We start from the raw sequence: 25,369 nt of genomic DNA on the forward strand, positions 1-25,369 counted from the left end.
ATCTGAAAGCCTGATGCTCAAAAGTGTTGACCCCACCTGTACGTCTTCTGATCCTGAATTAAGCAGCCTTATTGAATATTGTGTAATTTTAAATTGGAATAGAGATAGTGTAGCACAACCCAGATAAGTGTGATAAGCAGGAACTAAAATTGTATCGTGTTGTCTGATGCCTCTGCTGGACTGGCCCAGGTGTTTATCCTGATTGCTTCCAACTTGTTTGGTTCCATATTGAATAGGGCTGGCTAGTTCATTATGCAAGGATCAAACAAGCAAGCAGATGGTCAGGAACTTAGCAGTAGCTCTTGGAAAGCCCACCAGAGAGAATGTGCCCAGTGCTTGCTTGCGTTTGGCTCTTAACCAGCCTTGGGCTCACAAATCTCTTACAGATGAATATAGGCAAACAGTTGGTAATTCAGTCATGTGTCATTTTCTGGATAGCAACTCAACACAAACACATCTCTGTATGTCTTGGAATTGTCTTTGAATGAGCTACGTGTGTGGCACATTCCTGTGAAACATTTCTGTCCATTTGAATCATTCAAAGAACCATCTGATCAATGCAAAACCTGTACGGTGGAAAGGCCCCTGCTTCTGAGGCTGTCAGTCTCACAGCTGTTATTAAAGCACAGAGCAAAGGCAGGGAGTTGACAAGTGAGAAATAAAACTGTCACTTGGAGAAAAGCTGGTGCTCCACAGACCCTGCTCTACTGGTATCCAAAGTTCTCTCAGCGCACTTCTGTGTTCAAGTTTCTTAGGTCTTAACCCTTTTTTGTATTGCTGACAGTAGCCTTTGGGATGGGTGAAGTATGGGGCACACAGAGCAGGAAATGACAAGCGTTGGCCAGTAGATAGGTTGCTGTTGGAGCACCTGTTGTAGGAACAGCAGGCTGTAACTACAGCCAGCCACAGGAATAATTTTCCTTACCACGTGGCTACTGAAAAAGTTATCTAATTCTCAAAGGCATCAGCCATCAAGGATTTGCTGAGAAGTCTCTTACAGCTTGCTCATAATAATTTCAGTTAAAGACAGGAGAAATATTTCCTAATTATGAGTTCTTCCTGGGATCTGGGTGGTGGTTACTGATCCTCCCCACCCATTTCACCAATTTCCACAGACCCAGTCTTTCCTCTCCTGTTCAGGACTTGCCTTAAACATGTAATGAGATACATCTCTCCCTTCTCTCAGAGTTCCATTGTAGTTCAAAATACTAGTGTGTTTCAGCCCTTATAAAAAGACTGAACATGCTCTTAGAAATACTTTATACCTGGATATAGTAAGACCTCATGTGATGTTCAGCTGTTGTTCATGGTGTTTGTTTATTCCAACAGTTGCTGAAATAGTAAAAGAGCTGGAAAACGTCGAGAAGACTCGGATGCAGCTTGAATCCAGCAAACCTAGGGAAGATGTAAGTTGATAAGCTTTGATAAAAAACCTAGTAAACACTCCATTTCATTTGATTTGACAACTAGCAAAGGCTCCACACCAATGTATTACTCTATTTAGTAATACAGTACGAGGCCCTCCTCCAGGTACCTCTGACAGATGAGAGGAGACAAGTGGCTGCAAGGCAGAGGGTCTTGTTTGTCATAATTCCAAGCTCTCTCACCGAAATGTGAGACAGCAAAGAGATTCGCTGTGCAATCCACAAAGATAGTTCAGTAACCCCCACCCCACCCCATCTCTTTACACCTGAAGGGACTGTGAATGATAGGAGCTATGCTCTAAGCTTAATTAGCCAAACAAAGCAAGCCAGTTGCCTATCAACTAAATGGAAGGTTTCCCGCCATGACCGAGAGGCTTTTCCTGGACACTTCCTTCAGGAAGGGTCCTCATGACGCAAGATCTAACATGCATTTAGCCTGGCAGACCGCCTCCCATCTCCTCTCAACTCTGTGTGTTTGGCCCGACGGTGGACTCTGGGATCTGTCTGTTCTGATGCTCCATTTCTCTCTGACAGAGTTCCTGGAGTGGGTGAGAGGGGGAGACAATCCCTGAACCTGGGCCTCAAGTTTAATAACCTCCCTGGAAGATTCCTCCCTGACTCCTGGGAGAGTCTTGGGGAATTTCCTCCCCATGCTCCCTGTCTTGGCTGGCCTTCTTCTAGTTCACGCTCCGAGTCTGACTCAGCATCTGAAACCAAATCAGGGAGCCCAGGCCCCATCCTGATACTTCATTAGTGACTCTCCGTCTATGGAATGCCCTAACCAGAAAGGCTGGCTTTGTGCCTACATTATTGTCACTTAGGTACTACCTTTTTATTCTCCCAAGTATTTTAAGAATGGTTTTTAGAAGAAACATAGAATCATAGAATAGTAGAGTTGGAAGGGGCCTGTAAAGCCATTGAGTCCAATCCCATGCTCAATGCAGTAATCCACCTTAAAGCATCCCTAATAGATGGCTGTCCAGCTGCCTCTAGTGTGAGAGAGCTCACTACCTCCCTAGGTAAATGGTTCCATTGCCATACTGCTCTAACAGTCAGGAAATTTCTCCTGATGTCCAGCCGGAATCTGGCTTCCTGTAACTTGAGCCTATTTTTCCGTGTCCTGCACTTTGGGAGGATCGAGAAGAGATCCTGGCCCTCCTCTGTGTGACAACCTTTCAAGTATTTGAAGAGTGCTATCATGTCTCCCCTCAGTCTTCTCTTCTCAAGGCTAAACATGTCCAGTTCTTTCAGTCTCTCATAGGGCTTATTTCCAGACCCCTGATCATCTTCGTTGCCCTCCTCTGAACCCCCTCCAGCTTGTCTGCATCCTTCTTGAAGTGTGGCGCCCAGAACTGGACACAATACTCAGGATGAGGCCTAAGCAGTGCTGAATAGAGGGGAACGATTTGGAAGCTATTCATCTATTAATGAAGTCCAAAATAGCATTTGTTTTTTGTTTTTTTTGCAGCCACATCACACTATTGGCTCATATTCAGCTTGTGAGCTACAACAATTCCAAGATCCTTCTCGCTTTTAGTATGGCTGAGCCAAGTATCCCTTCTTGTAACTGTGCATTTGGTTTCTTTTTCCTAGGTCTAGAACTTTGCATTTATCCCTATTAAATTACACTTAGTTGTTTTCAGCCCAGCACTCCGTTTTCATTTCATTTCATTTCATTTATTGCATTTTTATACCGCCCAAAAGCCGAAGCTCTCTGGGCTGTTTACAAAAGTTAAAAACTACAACAATATTTAACAACGTACAAATCAACATTATCACAATAATATTCAAAATATACTAAATACGCATGTACAGCAAAACAAACCAGGTAAGGAAAGCCTTCAGCTCCAGCCTTGCTTTAATGTCTCCAGGTGGGGGGGGGGGTGAGGGGAGCAGGTGGAATAGCTCCCCCTTGATGGTCCAGCATTTCTCCCCCAGAAGCAGCACCTCCCAGCCTTTAGCTCCAGCCTTGCTTTAAAGTCTCCAGGTGGGGGGGGAGGGGAGCAGGTGGAATAGCTCCCCCTTGATGGTGCAGCATTTCTCCCCCAGAAGCAGCACCTCCCAGCCTTTAGCTCCAGCCTTGCTTTAAAGTCTCCAGGTGGGGGGGGGAGGGGAGCAGGTGGAATAGCTCCCCCTTGATGGTGCAGCATTTCTCCCCCAGAAGCAGCACCTCCCAGCCTTTAGCTCCAGCCTTGCTTTAAAGTCTCCAGGTGGGGGGGGGAGGGGAGCAGGTGGAATAGCTCCCCCTTGATGGTCCAGCATTTCTCCCCCAGAAGCAGCACCTCCCAGCCTTTAGCTCCAGCCTTGCTTTAAAGTCTCCAGGTGGGGGGGGGAGGGGAGCAGGTGGAATAGCTCCCCCTTGATGGTCCAGCATTTCTCCCCCAGAAGCAGCACCTCCCAGCCTTTAGCTCCAGCCTATCAAGATCATTTTGAAGTTTGTTTCAGTCTTCCAGGGTGTTAGCTCTCCCAGCCAATTTTGTGTCATCTGCAATTTGATAATCATTCCCTGCACCACCTCATCCAAGTCATTAATAAAAATGTTGAAGAGCACAGGGCCCAGGACTGAACCCTGCAGTACCCCGGTCATTATCTGCCCCCAGTTGGGAATGTACGATTGATAAGCACTCTTTGAGTCTGATTCTGTAGCCAACTGTGGATCCACCTAATAGTTGTTCCATCTAGTCCACTTTTAGCTATTTTGCTGATCAGAATCTCATGTGGTACTTTGTCAAAAGCTTTGCTGAAGTCAAGATATGTTATGTCCACTGCATTTGCACAGTCCACAAAGGAGGTTACCTTTTTTTTTTTTTTTTTTAAAAATTTATAAACATAGATAAACATTACCAAATATAACTGAAACAAAACACAATAAGAAAAAGAAAAACATCAAATATCTGCTGCATACATATTGAATGATTGTTGAGTACAAATATCAAAAACTATTACATATACCTTATCATACTACAACATCTTCGTTCTTAACATAAAAGTGCACCCCCCACCTCGGGATCATTCTTGAGTCCAAAATCTAATCGTTTCTTCTGCTGGTGGTTTCCCACTTCCCTTAGTAAACACAAACACTAGGAACTGTTTCCAAATTCCTTCGAACTCATTTATTTTAGTTACGCCTTTTCTCCACTTAATATTACATGTCAGTTTATCATTAATGGCTATGTCCCATACTTCTTTGTACCATTCCTCAATAGTATATTCCCCTTGGACCTTCCAGTTCCTAGCTACCATCAGTCGTGCTGCAACCAACAAATTCGATATCAGCTCTATAGTTCCTTTTCCACACTTTATATCTTCAAATAGTGACAGCAATGCTATTTTTGGTGTTTGTTCTATTTTCATTCCCACTATTTCTTCAATTTCTGAGAACACCATCTTCCATAATCTTTGTACATATTTGCATTGCCACCACATATGTAAATACGTTCCTTTTTCCCCACAACCTCTCCAACAATTTGCTGAATGTTGATCACTTATCTTATTCAATCTAACCGGGGTTAGGTACCACCTCCATAGGATTTTAAAATAATTCTCCTTTATTCTTACTGATAAACTTCTCAACACTCTTTGTTTCCATAGTCCCTCCCAGCTCTGTCGCCCTATTTGTATCTTCAAATCTGATTCCCAAACCATTTTCTCTGTATTCTCTCTAAACTCCTTCTCTAACAATATTTTATATATTTCACTCATTAATCCTTTTGAAACTATACTCCCTCCTTTCCCTTCCTCCTTACTTACTACTAATTCTTCAAACCTCGTCATCTTTCTGCACATTCTATTATCTTTAATCCACTTTTTATTCCATTGCTCTAATTGACCATATTCTAGCCAAGATAGCTTCTTATCCTTTAACAAATTTTCCATATCCTCTCTTGTTTTAATATCTCTTACCCAATCCTTTAATCTTATTTTATTTTTCTCTTTTAATATTTTACATAATCTACCCTTTAGATCCTCTGGGAAATTCTTTAACATTATTATCGGTGCTAAGGGAGAGTTGCTCGGAAGCAGCTTCCCTTTAAATTTACTCCAAATTTCCCATTGAGTCCTCAGGAGTGGATTATCTATACTTCCAACCCACTTTCTTCCTCCATCTTTAAAAAAAACATTCTCCAAATTCATCTCTACCTTATTTATGGTTTTTTCTTCCATCCAATATAAATCTCCTACTCCCATAATTGTTTCTACAACATGTCTTAATCTATTTGCTACGTAGTATAATTTTATGTTTGGGAGACCCATTCCCCCCTTTTTTTGGCTTAGGTACCAATTATTTTTATTCACTCTTGCTCTCTTTTCTCCATTACAATATTTATTAATAATATTTTGCCAACTTTTTATCTCGGTTTCTGATATTTTTATAGGTAACATTCTAAATACAAAATTAATTTTAGCTAATATCTTCATTTTTATTAAGGCTATTCTTCCGAACCAAGATAAATTTAATCTTTTATATTTCTCCAATTTCTCTAATACCTCTTTCTTTAACCTCGTTAAATTTTCCTTTTCAAGATTCTCTAAATTTTTTGTAATTTTAATTCCCAAATATTTAATCTCATTCTTAACTTTCAATTCCATTCCCTTAAATTCCCAATCCTTTTCTTCCTTCTTGGTATAGTTAAACAACATCATCTCTGATTTAGACCAATTTATTTTTAACCCTGTAATTTCCTCAAATTCCCTCAACTGATATTTAATTCTTTCTAACTTTCTTAATGGATTCTTAATGGTCAATAAAGTGTCATCCGCAAACATGTTTAACTTTATTTCCCTTACCTCTCCAATTCCTTCTAACTCTTCATCCTCCCTTAGTGCCTTCGCCAAAACTTCCATAACCATTACAAACAGGACCGGCGAGAGCGGACATCCTTGTCTTGTTCCTCTGGCTAGTCGTATCTTTTCAGTAAGTCCGTCATTTACCACCACTACCGCCGTATTTTGGGAATATAGCTGTTCTATTACATTTTTAAATTTATTTCCAAATCCCAATTTATCTATAATACTCTTTAGTGCCTGCCAGCTCACACAATCAAAAGCTTTAAAAATATCTAATGCCATAATACCTGCCTTAATATTTGCTTTTTTTATTACATTTATTACATTTAAAACTCTACCCACTAAATTATGCATATGCCTTCCTACCACAAACCCACATTGATCTGCTCCTATATATTCTGCCAAAAATTTATTTAGCCGTTTGGCCATAATAGATGTAAAAATTTTAGCATCCTGATTTATTAAAGAAATAGGTCTATAAGAATCGGGATTAGTCAAATCTTTATCTGGTTTTGGGATCAGAATTATCACTGAATGTTCCCATGATTCAGGTATCTTCTCTCCTGATAATATCCTATTATAAAGTTCCATTAATTTTGGAACTAAACAGTCTTTGAAGACCTTATAATATTCTGGACCCAAACCATCTGCTCCCGGTGATTTACCAACTTTTAACTTATCAATAACCTCTTCAACTTCTCTTTGAGTTATTACTGACTCCATTAACTCCTTATATTCTAATTTTATTCCCTTCTTTATAAACCTTCCAATATACTCCTCCACCTTTTCTTGTTGACTTTCTTTACCCTTATACAATTCCTGATAGAATTCCTGAAAAATTTTTATTTTAGCTTTCATTGCATGACAATAATTCCCTCGGCTATCTTTCAACGTTTCTATCCCATTCCTCCCTTTTTCTTTTTGTGTGAGCTTGGCAAGCAACCTCGAGTTCTTATCACTGTTTTCAAAATATTCCCTTTTCATATACATTAAATTCTTTTGAATCTCTTCTATATTTAAATTTTCTAATTGTTTCTTCTTAGCTTGTATTTCCACTAATTTATATTTATCTTTAACTCGCCAATATCTTTCCTCCAAGTTTTTAATTTCTATCTCTAACTTTTCCTGTTCTGCACGTTGTTGTCTTTTTAAACTACATGTTTCTCTAATACAGATTCCTCTTGCTACAGCCTTCATGGTGTCCCAAATGACTGACCCAGCTGTTCCTCCTTTTTCATTAATTTCCCATGACTCCGACAGTTCCTTCCGAATTTTATCTACTATTTTATTATATTTCAATATCTTTGTATTCAGCTTCCATCTATATGCCTCTTTATAATCTTTCTTAACTGTAAATTCTAGACTTAACAAGGCATGATCAGTTACTTTTATTACCCCCATTTCCATTTTACAAATCCTCGTTGCAAAATCTTTTGAAACAAATATATAATCTATCCTGGAGTATGTATGATGAACTGGGGAAAAGTATGAAAATCCAGGCCTATTCCCGTTAAGTAAACGCCACGAATCTAAATAATCATTTTCTTTTACTAATTTATTCAATATAGTCATATTGTTCCTCTTTTCAGCATTAGTGGGATTTGACCTGTCCCGTTTATTATCCATAACCATATTAAAATCCCCAGCTAATATAACATACCCCTCCTTAAATTCTTCTATTTCTTTAAACAACTTTATAAAAAACTCTCTATGCCTCTCATTTGGGGCATAAACATTAATCAAAGTATAGACCTTTCCCTCAATTTTACCTTTTAACATAAGATATCTGCCCTTATCATCCTTTTTTACTTCTTCTAATATAAACCCACTTTTTTTTGAAATCAAAGTGGCCACTCCATTTTTTTTCGATGTCCCTAATGACTTTTCATAATAGGCTAACCACTTTAATTTTATCATATTCGAATTCTCGGAGCCTTGGTGTGTCTCTTGGACCATTATAATATCTGATCCCTCTTTATTAAGCATTTGTTCTATTCTCTTCCTTTTCACGACTGCCCCCAAACCTTTAACATTGAGTGTTGATACCTTTATCTTTTTATCCATAATCACCCTTTTGAAATCTCTTCCGATCCCTTGTGCTCAGCAGTTCAGACTTGCTTACATAAAAAAACAAACTCCATACATAAAACCCCCACCCTCCTACCCCAATCCCTCCTCTCCTACCTTCCCCCCCTCCCCACCCCCCCACTCTAATCCCCCCCCCATATCCCCGTGAGTCTAGTACTCCAGCCATCTACTTTAAAGGGGGGGGGGGAGGCAGTGCTGCGCCTGGCCGGCAGGTTTCTATATTAGCATTTCTATTTGCAATTATCTCCAAACATAATTAACAATTCTCTTACTCTCCAGATGTCCCAGCCTCATTCCCTCCCCCACCCACTCCAGCCCCATTTGCTTCCCCATCCAGACCCAGCCTCTTCAGCAATTCTTTACCTTGATCCAATGAGGTTACTCTGTGTTCCCTCCTCCCATATGTAAATCTTAAGAAAACCGGGTAACCCCATGCGTATGGAATTTTGTTCTGCATTAACATTCCAGTTATTGGTTTAATACTCCGTCTCCAATTTAATGTATGTTGAGAAAGATCATTATAAATTTGCACTGCTTTGCCTTTATATTGTAACTGGGTCAAAGATCTCAATTCTTTCATGATTTGCTCTTTTTTATAATAGTTACCAAATTTCACCAAAATATCTCTAGTCCCTTTGTAGTTTTGCCCCCCCACGCGGTGGACTCGGTCCAGATCCGATCCATCTATTAGTATGTCAGGCATCAGCTCTTTGAACCAGTTCAGAATGATTTCTCTAAGATCTTCTCCTTGTATCTGCTTCAGCTGCTTTATTCGAATTGAAGATCTACGAGATTGATCTTCCAAGGCGATCAGACGTAATTCCCATTCCTTAAATTGAATATTTGTTGATTTTTCAAAAGCCTCTTGCTTCTTCTGGTCCAATTCCGCTTTTGCCTCTATCTCTTTGATCTTATCCGAGTTTTCTGCGGTCTTATCCAAAAGAACACGCATTTGTTGTCTAAATTCATTCATTTGCAGATCCATTTTTTTAAAAATGATGATATTATTCTCTACAATAACTGCCTTAATTTCTGCTAGGGAGGGAAAGTTGCTGTCCATTGCTTTTCCCCCTTCAGCCATATTCTTTTCTTTATTTGGTACTGTATCCAAAGAAACTGGGTCTATAACTTTGTCTTCCTGGTCTGTTCCAGGGGCTGTATCTTCCAGGTGGGAGAGGTGGGTTAAATTATGATTTGAAGGTTTCTTTTTTTGTATATTCAACTTTTCCCACTTCTTAATCTTTTTTTTAATGTTGGACATAGGACCCTTCTGAGTAGGGCATAAATCTTAGAGCCCCCACTTCCTTAGCAACTTTTACTGGCTTCTCTTCTATGTGCCAAACACACCACCTTCTTCCCGAGGGGGAGGAAATATATTCAGTTCACAACAGCATTCACTAGAGGGGATCAGATCCAATCATTCATAGTTTCTCAAAATCCCACATCTCCCTCACAGAATGCTGTTTCTTCCCCTTCACCCCCCCCCCTTCTCGGCACACCGCAAACAGCTTCCACTTTCCACTTTACAAAGATTACAGCAAACAACTTCAAAGCCAGTATTTCAATCTTTCCAACTTAAGATAAAGGATGAGAAGTGAGGATCGCTGTAAATCAGATCAACGTCTAACAAGCATAAGTTCTTTCTTTTCAAACTGCGACATCAATCATGTTACTTTACTTTCGGTTTTGCCTCTGCAGTTTATAAAGACATTCCGTCAAGCTCACCTCATCCCATCGGCTCTTCTCAACACTTTCCAGCTCCGATAGCTTTTATAATCATTTCCTGTCGTTTGCTCAAAGATTTATGCCCATTAAAAAATAGATAATTGCTTTTTCCGGCAACGCCGCTCAGAGCCTCAGAAGAAACCTGCCACCGCCATGGCTGCCAAGCTCCGCCCCCCAAAGGAGGTTACCTGATAAAAGAATGAGATCAGATTAGTCTAGTACTTTTAGATCTTCACAGTGATTTATTTTGCTATTGGTTTATTTTAGTTTTCTCTGCTCCATTGCCTCTATCCCTTGCTTCTGTTTTATCTTTACTTTATTATGTGCTGTTCTATCATTGTTTATTATTTTGTATTTTATGTTTTTAATTTACCTGTCTGCCCCCACCTCTATCTCCCAAGAACTCTGGTTTTATTTATTTTATTTACTTATATATTACATTATTTATACTGCCTAACAGCCTAAGCTCTCTGGGCAGTTTACAACTAAAACCATAAAATCCAGATATTAAAACTTTAAAATAATATAAAATCAGAATAAATTACAGTCCAGGGAAGGCTTGTTCAAAAATATACATTGTTAGGAGGCGTTTAAAAGTTACTACATTTTCCGCCTCCCGAACTGCATGAAGGAGGGTCTTCCAGAGGGTGGGTGCTGCTACAGAAAAGGCCCACCATCAAGGTTCTTCATGGCGACATTCCCTTCATGTTGAGATGATGAGCAGAACTCTGGTTATTGTGTTGTCTAAAAGTGCAATAATATAAATAAATGTGCATAGACAATTTTTATCCTAATTAAATGTGGTTATTTTATGACTCCGATATTGACCAGGCTGTTCAGAATGTGACAGCAGTTCTATAAACATATGTGTTCTACTGAATTTGGGCAAAGGCTGTATTTTGGAGTCACTTTTTACCTAAATTTTAAGATGTGGGCTCTTTAGGCAAGGACCGTGTTATATCTGCAGGCTGTACAGTGTGTAGCAGTGTCAGCATTAAACAAATGTTTAGTAGTGAAGACATGTCCTTGCTACTTAAGATGGAATGGCCAGGTTTGCATGATTGGGGAAGGTAAATGAGCCACTGTAGCTTACTTCCCTGCCCCATGTGTTCCAGTTCTGTGGCACATCATTACTCTAATTACCCAGCGAAGGGGGTTGGCAGGTGAGTTCACAAACTACCTGACAACCCACGGCTTGTTGTGGGGTGGTTTGTAACCCATCCCTGCTGTGCACCCTAGCTGGGGTTGAGCGACATGAGAAACTGTGCTCAGCGAGGGTAATGACATGGCACGCGACTGGCAGTCAGGGAGAGGGGAGAAATAAACTACCATGGCTTAATATCCTTCCCGATCACGTGAACCCTGTCGGTATGAGCATTACTCCACCTCTTTCTGGGCACATGTTTGCCAACCTCCTCCCCCTGCTCAAAGCTTGACCTCAGTGGACAAGTACTGGGCATTCTAAGCTGGTGAGAAATAAAGTCAGAGGTTGCTCAAGGATTAGAATGCATAATAGAAAAGTTGCTGTTATATGTTTAATTGCCGCTACTAAATTGAAAGTTGAAGTACTTTATAGACCAGGGCTGTGCATGGATCCCCCGAACCGCATCGTGGCCCAATCTGTAACTTTCGGATCAGGCCAATCCGACTCTCCCCCGCTCCGCGGAGCGAGAACCAGGGGGCGGATTGATATTTTGCCCCCCTTCCCTACTTACTTGCCTCTGTGGTGGATGGCAGAGGCAGGCAAGTGGGGAAGGGGGGCAAAACGGGGCTGAATAAGCCCCCCCTGCCCTCTTACCTGGCTCCGCAACCATCGCCACATGGACTGCGGTGGTGGCGGCGGAGCCAGGTAAGCCCCCCCCCCCACTTACCTGCCTCCATTGCGGTCCGGTGCAGCTTCAACTGAGGGCCGGGGTTCAAACTGGAAGAGCAGGCCAGGCCTGCTCCTCCGGCTTGAAGCCTGGTCCTCAGTTGAAGCCGACGCCGGACTGCAACGGAAGCAGGTAAAAACCCTTCCCCCCTTACCTGGCTCCGCTGCTGGCACCACACGAACTGCGGCACTGGCGGCAGGTAAGTCCCCCTCACCCCACTTACCTGCCTCTGTCGCAGGCTTCAACTGAGGGCCAGGGCTCAAACTGGAAGAGCAGGCTGCGGCCTGCTTCCGCTTTGAGGCCTGGTCCTCAGTTGAGGCCTGCGCCGGAGGCAGGTAAGCCCCCCTGCCCACTTGCATGGCGCCGCCGCTGCCCGGACTGCAGTGGTGCCACTGCCAGGTGAGCCCCCTCCCCCCTTACCTGTGTTGGGAGCTCTGGATGGAGGCAAACCGCTTTGCCTCAATCCACAGCTCCCCCGACCTGATCCGGATCTGCCTTTGAATCTGCCAAATCGGAGCGGAGCACAGCAATAGACTGTTGCTGATTGTGTTGATATACTACATTTGGGGTAATGCCACTAACCTGAAGAATTCAAATTCACTGGCAAAGAAACTTCAGAGGTTTTCTAAAAAAATTCTAAAATTTTTCTCAGTCTATTTTGTGTGTGCAAGTACTTCAGGATTCTATCTCAGACCCCCACCCCCAAATTGGAATTATTTTAAAGAAGATAAACTGATGTTATTTAATTTGACTGATGTGTGAAGTAGTTTAAGGAATAGCAGTACTGAAAGGGAGGTCATAAGAGGGGGATCTCTCATTGAGCATGTGCTTTGCATGCAGAAGGTCTCAGGTTTAGTCGCCTGCATTTCCAGATAGGGTAGGACAATCTCCTGGATGAAAACCCTGGAGATCTACTAATGGTATACTGTGTTGACAATACCAAACCATTGTTGGAATTATATGAGCACGTTCAGGCTTCTGTGTTGCTTGCTCACCTTGCACATTCAAAATCGATTAGTTAGTTCATCTTTGACACAAATTATAGTTCGCTGTTAAACCCAAAACATCACACTATGGTTTGTGCTTGCTTAGAATTACAGAGTGTGGTTTGATTGTAGTCCTGTAGTGCTGTTTTGGAAGACAAGTGTAAGCCATAGTGTTGTGGTTGAGATATTATGACAAAATATGATCTAATTTATTGAATGTGAGGGAGTACATGAGCCTCCAGTATGTTCTCAGTCCTCCAAATAATGGTTTGGAGTATTGGGAATGTTGCATCTGGACTTATTCTGGGCATTTTTGAATGTGCTACAATGGTGGGGGATAGAAACCTGTTTTTAAAGTATGAAAAACTGATATTCTGTATCAGATTTTTTTATAGATAACCTTCCGTGTGTGTTGTGTGCCACTGATTCTTGGCTTTGTGTATAAGCAGCTTCTATGGTTACTTATTAATCACCACCATTTTCATTTCTTCCTTCAAGAAATTGCACTCCTGGGTTCCTGTGGTAAAATTAGACCACTTAAAATGCAAAGGGAGCTATTCCTATAGACGGATAAAAATATAGGGAAAATAGAGTATACTTTTGTTGTATCAAAACATCGAGACTTACTGTGGGATTATTATTTTTTATAATAATGGGATACATAAATGCCAACTGCTTTTCTTCAAAGTAGAAGAAAGGGCCTCTCTTTAAGTAACCCATCTAATGTTAAATGCAAATAGGTTGTTTGGATATGATGGGAAAGAATGCTGAAAAACAGTCCTTCAAGAAGGGGAAGAGTATCAGAGGGGAATAGAAAAACTATTTTTGGTTTCAACATAATTATGTCTTAAAATCTTTGGTGTAAAGCTTTATAAGCCTTATCCTTTCATCATTAAAACGTAATGTTTGTACTACTGTTGCAGAGCATGACATTTGCAAAGAACCAGACAGAGAATGAAATAGATGAAATTCACAGAGATTATCGTAAGTAATAACGTTATTTCTTTTGTATTTTTTTTTTAAAAAAACAAACTCTCTTAGGAAATGTACACTTACAAAATGAACTGGAAGTAAAATATTCATCCTTCTTTCCCCCCCGCAGAATTGTTCTCAATTTTGGAAAAGGGGTTGAACCAAGCATTATGGGACTGCAGGGACCCATAATTGGGAATCAAAACTCTTTCCCCCACTTTTGCTAGACCGGAGAGATTTGCTTAGGAGGCAAACTTCTTCTTAGCTGTCTTTAATTGCAATGAGTAGGATGTGGGAAGAAAGGTACTCTAGGCAGGCTTATGTGAAAGTGAAAATTGGAGAATAATGTCTGTTTCAATTCTATCGATTGAGAAAGTAATCCTACGGCCTCTAGCCAGAGTCTGGGGTCCATAGGATAGTTCAGATTCTGGGCACCGAGGTCGGAGACACCACTCTTACCTCTGACTCAGGAGTCTGAGCTCCCCATCCCCTTCTCCTCCCCCTCATAGTCGATACAGAGAGAATCACAGTGGCTACCTCTCCGATGTTGCAAAGGTGACCTCTGAGGAAAGGTAAAGGCAGCATTTCTGTGCGAGGGGAGGGGACTGGGGAGGCTGGCTTACCCCATACCCAGAGGGCTCCACAGCCTCCTTCCCTCCCCAGCCTCCTTTGATGTCTCAGCTAGATAAGCGAAAGCACCTGTCTAGCTAAAATGCACATTAGAAGAAGCATGGAGGTGAAGACCGCCTCTGCTGCTCTTCCCGCTCTGCATAGGATGTCCGTAAGCCTCTGAGTTTGGTTTTTATAGCTTTTTTAAATTCAGAAAGACGGTTAAGTTGATGATCTCTCCCGGCAGGCCGTTCCACAGCCTGGGAGCTGCAGAAGAGAAGGTCCTCTGGGTAATATTCTCTGCTGCTCCTCCTGCTCTGCATTGGATGGCCATAAGCCTCTGAGTTTGGAGGTTTATGGCCATCCCCATAGGATTGTGTCCTAAATGGATGCTTCCACCTATCCCAAAATCATGGTTTGTATTATCTAAACACATATTCTGATTTGATTAGTTACTTTCTCTTTCGTGCAAACCGCAATATGCATCTGTTTATTTATTACATTTTTATACTACCGAATAGCCAAAGCTCTCTGATCACTTCACAAATTACATCTAGGCTGGTAAACAGTGGTTTGCATTTTTGTCCAAACTAGGATTTCAAAGTGCGGTTTGAAGCTGGATTGCAATCTTCATTTGGAGGGCAAGCCATAATTTGCCAATTTAGATGTGGTTTCCACGAAAGAGGAAGTAACAGTGGAATTTGTGGGGTTGGGGAATGGTGGCAACTTGTCAACAGAAGAGTTGTGCACAAAACACCACACCTGAGCTGGTGCCTTACTTACTTTAAGTATTAGTTGGCCGTTTGTTCAGTAAAGTCTATGAAATAGTTAGATCAGCAGATCAGACTGTATTTAATGTTAAAGTGGCTATAAGCCTGTTTTAGAATTGAGGTACTTTCAGGTACTTCCTTGATTGGCCCAGTATAGGACTTCTGTGGGTCCATTAGTATAGTAACTAAAGATCTGTTAGGAGAGCAGCAGGGTTTTGGATTGGTTATAAAAACTTAATTCACAAACTACAGTCAGCATCTGCTTTAAAAGGCCCTTTCCAACCTTTAAAAGAACCTTTTTGGGTGCGGTCGATTCCTCCCCCCCCCCCCTTCATAGCCACAGGATTCCAAACATTGTAGCACGGAAGTGAGTAAATGTGGTAAATGGGTAAATGTGAAGTATGTCTGAGTGAGAGTGCTTGAAGAAGAAAAATAATGTGGTAGAATTTAAAGTGGTCTTTGGCATGTAAGCTAGCTTGTTGTTGAAGCATGTTCTTTTGGGTTGGGTGCTGTTTTTGTTTATTTTATTGTGGTGTTTTAAAATTGTGTTTTTAATCTATTTGGATTTAATGAGTATTTAAACTCCATTTTTATTTTAATTGTGTGTTATTGCTAGCTGTCTTGAGTGGCATTTTTGGGGTGGAATGGTGGGGATAAATTAAATAAATAAATTGATAGCTAGAAACGCTTGAGGTTATGTCAGTGAACACTTTTATTTTGAGATTACCAAAGTGCTTGTTTGTGGTAATGGAAATGACAATCATGAAACTAGCAGCTATTTTATCAGGAGCCAGGTTTTCACAGAAGTGCCTCACTTGGCTTCTCAGCTAGTTGAAGATATGTTCAGATAGTAGGATATTTGCTAAACTCTGGATTTGTTGCTGGCGCATGTCTGATATCTCAAGGGAGTGGAAGGAATGGGGTTGCCTGTTTCTACTGCTCTGGCATTGTATTGGAGAAGATAAGAGCATTTCCTTCCAAAATCATCTTGTTGATGCAGACCTAGAGCATGTTCAGTGCTGGACGTCGTGAGCCTCACACAGTACTACACACTTCAAATGCATCATTCAATGAACTAAACTTTATTAAACATTGGAATGCTTTAAGAAAGATGTTCCTTTAAGAAAACTGCAAGAGATCTGAGGGCATCTCTATTTGTGAGGTTTTAAATGCAGACTGCCCCCAAATACCCTGATTAGAAATCTTGGTTGTTCAAATAGAGCCAATGATCTGAATAGATTATAATAATTTATATGGATTAATCTGAGATGCCATGCTCACTAAGTTTAGATTTCCCGTCGATTCCTTCCAGTTCTTCTGCTACTACTGAAGTATGCCACTAAAAATATAAGAAGAGCTTATGTTGGATCAGGTCAAGGGTCCATCTAGTCCAGCACTCTGTTCACACAGTGGCCAACCAGCTGTCGACCAGGGACCAACAAAGCAGGACATGGTACAACAACCCCTCTCACCATGGCAAAAACTTAACTAGGCTCTGGAAATGGCTAACCTTTTGCCATGTGAGAGGGGCAAGGACGTTTGTCAAGCTGTGCCTGTCCTGAAAATCAGTCCTTGCCTGGCTCTAGGTGAATTAACTGCCACTGTTCCATTGGCCAGTAACGTCAAGAGGGTCATTTGGATGCTAGCAAGTTTCATTGCCCTTAGCACCGCTAAGCAGATCATAGGCAAAATGCTTTGTAGTTGCAGACAGACTCATAAAACTCTTCTTCCTCTGGAGATGGATAATTGCCAACAAAATCTTTTGCTAAATTTTGTTTCCTTCTTATGAGCAGATGCTTTCAGCTACAAGTGTACATTTCCTTTCTTTTCTGCTAGCTGAAACTGATCATACTATTAAATTATTATGTGACTGTATAAATGTATCCTGGAAAAATGCATTTAGTGTGTTGGCTTATTGCCTGTGTAGGTTTATGCTGTTTACAATTGTGAAATGGTTAAAAAAGAAAACAACAACAAAGTTTTGGATTTAATTCCAAAATATGTGGGCTACTCAACGCCAAGAACTCATTTTTCATGTTGATCATCATGTTTGCCAGGTATTTTCGTGATATCTTGTTTCTGTTCTTTCTCCTTCATCAAGCTCTTTGGATATGATGTTTCCATGTGCCTAATCTCCATAATACTCATCTTCATAGGGTTTCCGCTGTGTCCGTTCCAACAGTAGACAGGGACCATTATGGAATGAGTATAAGCTGTGTTGTTTGCATGGCTGGCTGACAGCTTTTGGCTTTGGGGAGTGGATCCAGGGGAAAATATGCCTGCGATTACCAAAGGTAGCTCCTGTTTGTGTTAGCACAGAACCAGGATTTTGAGAAATTGCCAGGTGGATTTATCCTCTGGATGTAATTTGCCAGGCACTGCTTGAAAACAGCTTGCATTGTTTTCAGTAGGGCTTTCATGGATGCTCCAACCTCCTTCCAGTTAAGGCAATGAGGGTGGCTTAAAGAGTGCTCTGGCACTGTTTATAAGGGTTTGTTAAAATGGCCATTCTGTTGCGGTCTATGACAAGCAGCCAGGGTGAATAATACATGGATACAGAACAAACAATCCATATTGTTCTGGATTAATGCAGGCTTTGCAAGGATGTTCACACAAATGTGGATTCATACTGGGATTTGGGATGTGCAATATCAGTCAAACTTGAGCTCGCCAAAGTTCTTTGAATTCTATTTTGAAGCTTATTCTGACTTGAGTCCATATCATATTGTGAGCATTGTTTTTTCCTTTTCACATGAAAACCTGTGCTTATTTTCGTGCAACGCACATATCAGTTGTTTGCATCATTGTAAATATACGCATTCTTCTGTCATTGATCAAAGCGCATTTGTACATGTTTCAAAAGTATACATTTTTTCATACATATTTTTTAAATGTACGCATGCTGCTGAATGCATGTTTTTTGGTCAACAAATCACATTGCAAGCTCGGAAATGTACAGACTGCATCCAAGTTCGGTCCAGAGGTTGTGAACTGTATAAATCTTGATGAAAAATAAACTGAAATGAATTTCTCATACAACTCTCACTGGGATAATTAATTGCTTTAACTATCTGACTGTCTAAATGAAAGGATAGTTGAAGTAATTTTGGGTACAAGCTGTAAACAGAGAAGGGTGGTGTGTGTCACTTTTGCATGTTTTTACCTGCATGTTCTGACCCATTTCTCTATTAATCTCTTGAGTTTTTATTTGAAAAATTTGCATGCAAAGCTGCATTTAAATATGCACTTCAGAATACATTTTTGTTTGTTTTAAACTGAGGACTTTGTCAGAACATTCAGGAAATGCAAAAATGGTAGATAACTACGTTCTGATCTATACATTGTTCTGGGAGGTTCAGATCAGGTTAGTTCAACTTGCGAACGTGCAACGATTTAATTCATTAGGCTTCTCTAGCTGTAAAGTGCAGAAGGATTCTATTCTGTGTTAGTGCAGATTACTTCTGCCAGATGTTGTTGGTATGAATGGGGACAGTTGGGCAATGATGCTTGGTGCATTGTGCCCTTCTTTATTAAAAGATCGTTATGGTTGAATTTGCTTTCCCCTCCTTGGTTCAGTTCCTTCGCTAGAATCTTGAATTCGACTCGTTGACACTATTGCTGCTATCTTTCCAGGTCAGGTTCCCTGTGGGCCCTACCCACGCTTCCCAATTTGTTGCTGAAATTGGAAACAACATTAAGGTTGAAAGAAACAAATGCCTCAGCCTGGAGTGTATTTTACAGTACATTTGTGGAATAAGACAGGGAAAAACTTCCCCTTGATTTATAGTCTGATTTTGAGGAGTTTTTAATACATGTCTATGACCCATGTGTTCCAGAGCCAGATGGAATTTTTGTTGGAATACTATTGCTGTCCAAAGTATATATGGTTGGTCCATCCCCACAAGAAAATAAATAACAAAAAAATGGCAATCCTTTTGATGGGGTAAAGTAAGGACACAAACTGTGTAAATAAAATGTCAACTATTTGAAACATGTATGAGAGCTTACCCTTAGACACAACTATGACCTAAACTGATTTCACCCCGTTTCCTATTTGTCCATTGTTGTGTTCAGATGAAATGAATACTGAATAATGTTTTTTTTTTAGCTTGAAATAACTGTGGGAAGGCACCTGCAATAGTAGAACTTCCATTTTTCCTTTTGACAGGGCAAGGAGAGGGTTTTCTTCTGTTTTCCTTGATGGCTAAGATTGAAAGATGGCTAATTGTGTGTAGGGCTCCCAGAAGTGAGTGACACACACAAACTTCTGTGGGCTCCATATGGTCATAGTGGAGTCTTGTTTTCTTTTACATGATATAAACTTGTGAATTTTATTTTTTAAAATATTCTGAGCTGGGTTACAACAGTTAGGGAATCCTTCACTATTTCTTGGTTTCTGAAGGGGTAAGGAGTTGTAACAACCTGAGAAATCATGGTTCCTAATGCATCATGTTGCCAGAAAATGCTTAAGCGCTAACATCTAGCGAAGGGTGAAATTCTGAGTGCTTGGCATTTCTCCCCTCTGCACTAATGGAGGCTCTGGAAATTGTGTGTTTCCCTCCCCCCTGTGACAGTGGGGGCCTTGTAGGCCCTATTGACACAAGGGTAAACCTTTGCCATTAGCACGGGGTAGGGAAATGTGCAATTTCCAGACCCTCTGGAAATCACACATTTCCTCCTTTCATGCCAGTGGTGACCCACATTAACATGGAGGGGGGAGGGAAAGGTGGGTGTTTGCCGAGCACTCTTCAGGGACTCAGAAACCCTCAGGTGCAGTTTCCATGCTGCTGTGGGCGCTTCCTACTGGGTCCATGAGAGCTGGATGCAGGGGGGTCCGCTGCCCTCGTGAACCCAGTTGGATGTTCGTGGCATCTCTACCTATATCTGGCATAACACCAAGTACAGAAGGCATCAAAACGATTCCTCGGCATATTGGGTGGTTGTCAGACTCAGCTGTTAATTGTTCAGATTTTAGAACTATGGTGTTTGGAACATTGGTGTTCCGCAAAGCCCAGGAGCAAACACTAATTTCTCTGATCTCTATCTTTCTCTCTCTGTAAATTAGGTATACTAATCCATGTGCTGCTATACTAACCAAGCTGTTTTTCTCTTTTGTAACACGTGTGCACATGTGTTATGGAAAACATTTCTTAAAATAAAGTCTAAGTTTGGGCTTGGATGGTTGTTTGAGCTAATGCCCCGCCCCCACTTTAGAAATAGTTATTTCCCACTTCGTTGAAGAACAGTGCATGCCACCCCTCTGGCAAATGTCCCTTTGGTCCCCTGTTCATTGTTACAGAGGTATTCTTGTGAGTTCTTAGCAGAAGGGTGTTTTGAAGTGTGTTAAGAGGTTCTATTCTGTGATTGGAGAAGGCTAAGCAACAATGTGAAGGACAATTATGGTAGCATGAAAGATATTACTTAACCCCTGGGAAGTGAAAATTGCATTCCTTTATATTGTGAGTCACAGAAAGTTCATTGCTTTCCAGATTTAACTGTAAATCATAAAAATGAAACCTCACTTTTACCTTTTGAAGCTCATCCTGCTTATTGTAGCAGTTGTTGATCTTCGTGGATATCATTCATTAAGTACAGCTACAACTGTCTGCTCAACACAGTTTTAAAAGAATGAATTGTGTAGAGGAAATTATTGATATATTATTGATAACCATTTACTTGAGAGGCACTGGACATAGCTCGCCTGTAAGTGGAGATTCCTGCATACCTTCCACCAATACCCCCCAAGTTATACCCTACAATATAGTAGATGAAATCTCTAAAGATAAGTACCAGAATGATTGACTTCACACAGACTCACAAACTCATTTAGACTTGTATGTCTTTAATCAGTTATTAAACAATTTAAAGCAAGTTAACCAGTCACACGAACCTCCATTCAGCAAAACACATTGAAAACTTACAAGCCTAGTAGCTTTCTGGAGAACAAGTTCTTGTTAAGACAAACACAGACAAACACCACCACCCCAATGACAACACTCCTCTGCCTTCTCAAGAAAGACTGTGGTCTTAGGCCTAGCAACTAGGCTCAAGCCAGTGCTGAAAAGTCAGCTTAGGTCTTGAGGATTTGAGAGAAGAAAGAAGTGTCCTTTTCCTGTGTGTGCCTTCCTTTTTACATCATCAACTCCTCCTTCTGATGTTTTCTAAAGTTTTAAAGTCATTGGACCACATCTCTTTTCTCCAAAAATTCCACTTTCTTTCTCAGGAAGCCCCTTGACTGTTAGTTGTTTACGCTTAAACTGGACATCTGCTTTTCATGTGGCCAAGGTCCCAAATGCATTATCATCCACCTTGCTAAAGAGAAAGTCATAAAGGGCCAGAACTAATTACTTTAAGATTATGGCGTAAACTGCCACGCTTCTTTACTATTAAGTCAGATGTTGGCATAGACTCATTTGATTTCAAAAGGTCAGCTGGATATTTGCACCTCAAAGTTAATGTTGGTTGTCAAAATTAAATGATCTCTGAAGGTTGATGTGATTATTTTTGTTACAAAGTTTTTACTTAAAGGAGTGGACCTCTACCATTCATTCCTAACAGGGTCAGGTTCACTATTCAGTTTATTCTTGTTCTTAGTTTTCTCAGGGCATGAGTTCTGTAATTTGACTTTTTTAACCTTCCACAAGCCGTAGTCTTTGCTTCTGGGGTATCCTTTCAGAACAAAACTGGTAAGAAGTTGATATTCCTTCTACCCACTCTTTTTAAGTAACCAGAAAGCTCTACTTCTCTTTCACTAACAGGGTCTTGCTATTTACTGTTTTACTCTGTACAGCACCATGTACATTGATGGTGCTATATAAATAAATAAGAATAATAATAATGTAAGATGCAACAATAAACCCATTTTGAGGGGTGGTGTCATATTTTTGAATGAAAAGTGAATGTCTGCACATATCCAAACATATGAAGCTTCCTTAGAGCAAAATGTTTTGTATGCAGAAGGTTTCAGATTCAATCACTGGCATCTCAAGTTAAAGGAAGAATCAGGTGATGGGAAATAGTTCTACTCACATCAAGCCAGAGCAGACCCTTGGTCCATCCAGTATTGTCTATTCTGCCAGTCAGCTGCTCTTCAAGGGCTCAGACATAAAGATTTTCTGTCCCTTGATCCTTGCTTTAACTTGAAATGACAGACATTGAATCTGGGGGCTTCTGAATGCACCACATGCTATTTACCAGTGAGCTATTCCCTAAATTCTCTATGGTACAGGTCTTTCTTCCCCAGCTGGTCTTGCCTGGGTTTCAGTTTTTCTGGGATTGATTCCCTTATATCAGCAAGCCTGACCTGATGTCTGCTCTAATTAGCGCAGCTTTGTGATGTTAAAATCACTTTCACAATTGTAGAACGGCTATTTTTTAAAACATGCAGAGTTTCTTTTTTACTTTTTTAATAAGATATTATGGTAGATTCTATTCTAATATGTTTTTTTAGGCTCGGGTGTGCAAAGACTGGAATGAGACATATTGCTAGAGGGCCAGGGATAATTTATATGGTTTTTATAAACATGAAAATAGCATATGCCAAACTATATTTTGTGCAAATGTCGTTCTTAGCCTTCACAACTTAAAAAATAAATAACAGTGTCTAATTTCAATCAGTCCTTACATTTTTTGAAATCATGAGAAGCGGGAAAAATAGTTCTGAAAAGCTATTTTAGTGTTTTATTTATATAATTGCATCCAGCTGTTCCTTGTAAATTTCAGAGGTAATGTGAAGCTCCTAGTCAACTCCCAGCCAGACATTTATCAGGTTTATACTTGGGCCATTGAGGTGGCAAATACAAAACAAAGGAAATATGGCTAATGTATTTGTCATGTATTCACTTGACAATCAGTGACTGAGTTTGCGTGTCATGACAAACCACTGAGGGTTAATTAACCTTTGGGCCCACTGCCACATGGGTTTACACAACAAGACAAGCCATGGCAACTGCTGGCCAGGGTTTTCATATTCTAAATGGTGGCCAGCATGCGCCATGTTGCCCCCAAGGGTTAATTAACCCACGGTGGCAATTTGTGATGTGCAAACTGGCTCAGTGTCGGGTAGTGCATAGAGTGCTAGACTAGAACTGGGGAGACTAAGGTTGAAATTCTTGGGTCAGACTTGGGTTTTGGTGAGGGAGGAATGGGGAAGGAGGAGACCATATACACTGCCCTGAACTCTTTGGAGGAAGGGCAACTGAACAATTGTAGTAGTCTAGTAATAGACACAACCTGTTACTTTCTTAGGGAGAAACCAGATATGACATGGGGACCTGTAAACTCCCAGCAAATGTTTACTTTTTAAACTTACATGCAGCTGTAGGTGGGATAGGGATCTGATTTTGATCTGAACAGTGGTGCCAGGAAGGGTGTATTTCACAATTTTCCCATATACCATTTCCCTGTTCAAAATCACCCCCACCCCACTAAGCTGGCATTAATATAATTAGGGGGAAAAGACAGGCACAATACAGATGATGATGATGATGATGATGATGATGATGATGATGATGAAGATGATTTTATTTCTTATCCGCCTCTCCGTTTGGATTGAGGCGGGGAACAACAAGTATAAAACACATAAAATACTGATTATAAGCACACTATACACTGTTAAAACACCCCTAAAAGCATACTAAAAGCATCCAATATTAATAAATTATAATAATAAACATAGGTACCTCTGTGTTTAACTCTGTGAGGCTAATAACCTCTCTGTGGGGGCAATTTTCAATTGGGGACACAATCTGGGTGGAAATGGTTAAATATCCCTTCCACCCTTATCTAATCAAAATTAGAGCCTGTTTTAGTTCTTTTGAATGCCACGGCCATAGATTTTATTATCTACATCCCACCCTGAAACTCTTTTTAAAAACTGTGGCTTTTTATGCTCCCATTCATTAATATAAGACCATACAATGACATGTGAATTTTTTTAAAATATTTTTAAATGTTCTTTCCCATTAAACACATCTTTTCTTGTAATATAGAGATAATTATTTCTCACTACTAATCCTAGGTTCCTGCAGAATTTAATAATGCTAATAAAAACGTTAATGTCTGGCAGTATTGTCAATTACAAATCTCTTATAGATTTGTACAGCTGTGTTACCAGTGTAATGCATTTTTCTTTTTAACACTAGAAAGTCACAGGAAAGGAGCATTACATCCTTATTGTTCTTGGGTTGGGTCTTTTTTTTAACAATGCTGTTTGTCAAAGGGAATGTAAGAAAAAATATTTTTTCCTTAGTTTTGGAATAAGCATCAAGTAATGTAGCTTTTATATCCACTTGAATTCTGCTTAATGGATTATTTGGCATTCAGAAGTCTCTGTGCATGGTCTGTTTGGACATATTTCTGAGGAGTCCTGGAGAATGTAGAATATGTACATCATATTTGTATGGTAAGAAGGAAACCGCTATCGTGAAGATTTAAAAAATGCCTCTTAAATAACTTGCTGAGGGCTGCTATATCATTTCTGATCAGAATTGTCATTTGCGAAATCATAATTTTCTCTTTCTCCTGAACCCTCAGCCATTTTTAAAAGTTCTGAAGGGATATCTGAGCAGCTCTTTCTTCAGTGCTCACTCCTTTGTTACGAGTATGTTTCAAAGATTTTATTACACACGGTGCCTTGGGATTAGAACTTCTTCAAGTTTTATAAAAGGAAGAAAAGTGTTCTGTTTGTTTCACTGTGCCTGTCATTTCAAAGATATAGTAAGGGGATTAGGTTTATCAAAACACAAGAAATATTGCTTTGACAGGATACCAGAAGATGATCACATAGCAGTGAGCTTCGGTCATGATAAACAATGTGCTCCACATGGGAAAAGCACACTTCCCTCTTCCTTTCTAACCTCAGACAGCTAGCAGAGGAAAAAAGTAGAGCTGTGTGTGTGCGTGCGTGCATGTGTGCCCAAACCATCCTGGGGTTCTGGTCTTTTTCTTGCGGTTAGATGTGGGAAAAGGAAAACCACTTTCTGCACAATATTTAAAATTGGAAGGCTACAAAAGAGAAGTGCAGCAGAACTATCGGCTTTAAGACTAAAAATCATAAGGCTTTAAAAAGGTCTCAAATGTTTGGGTGACTAAAAAAAAAGTCTTCACCCAGTGCTCAAAATGTATCAGGCTAAGCA

At 40.4% G+C, this 25,369-nt stretch overlaps 1 protein-coding gene across 1 annotated transcript in view; it reads left to right on the top strand.

Moving 5' to 3' along the window:
• RAD18 (RAD18 E3 ubiquitin protein ligase) overlaps positions 1–25,369 on the top strand; it is a 136,633-nt gene that overhangs the window by 36,993 nt on the left and 74,271 nt on the right. The window contains exons 8-9 of the mRNA XM_063121492.1: positions 1,330–1,406; positions 13,806–13,866. Of these exons, the coding sequence (XP_062977562.1) occupies positions 1,330–1,406; positions 13,806–13,866 (138 nt within the window). The remainder of the gene's footprint in view (positions 1–1,329; positions 1,407–13,805; positions 13,867–25,369) is intronic.

This window comes from Elgaria multicarinata, chromosome 3 (genome assembly GCF_023053635.1).
Source record: "Elgaria multicarinata webbii isolate HBS135686 ecotype San Diego chromosome 3, rElgMul1.1.pri, whole genome shotgun sequence".
Taxonomy (NCBI): Eukaryota; Metazoa; Chordata; class Lepidosauria; order Squamata; family Anguidae; genus Elgaria; species Elgaria multicarinata.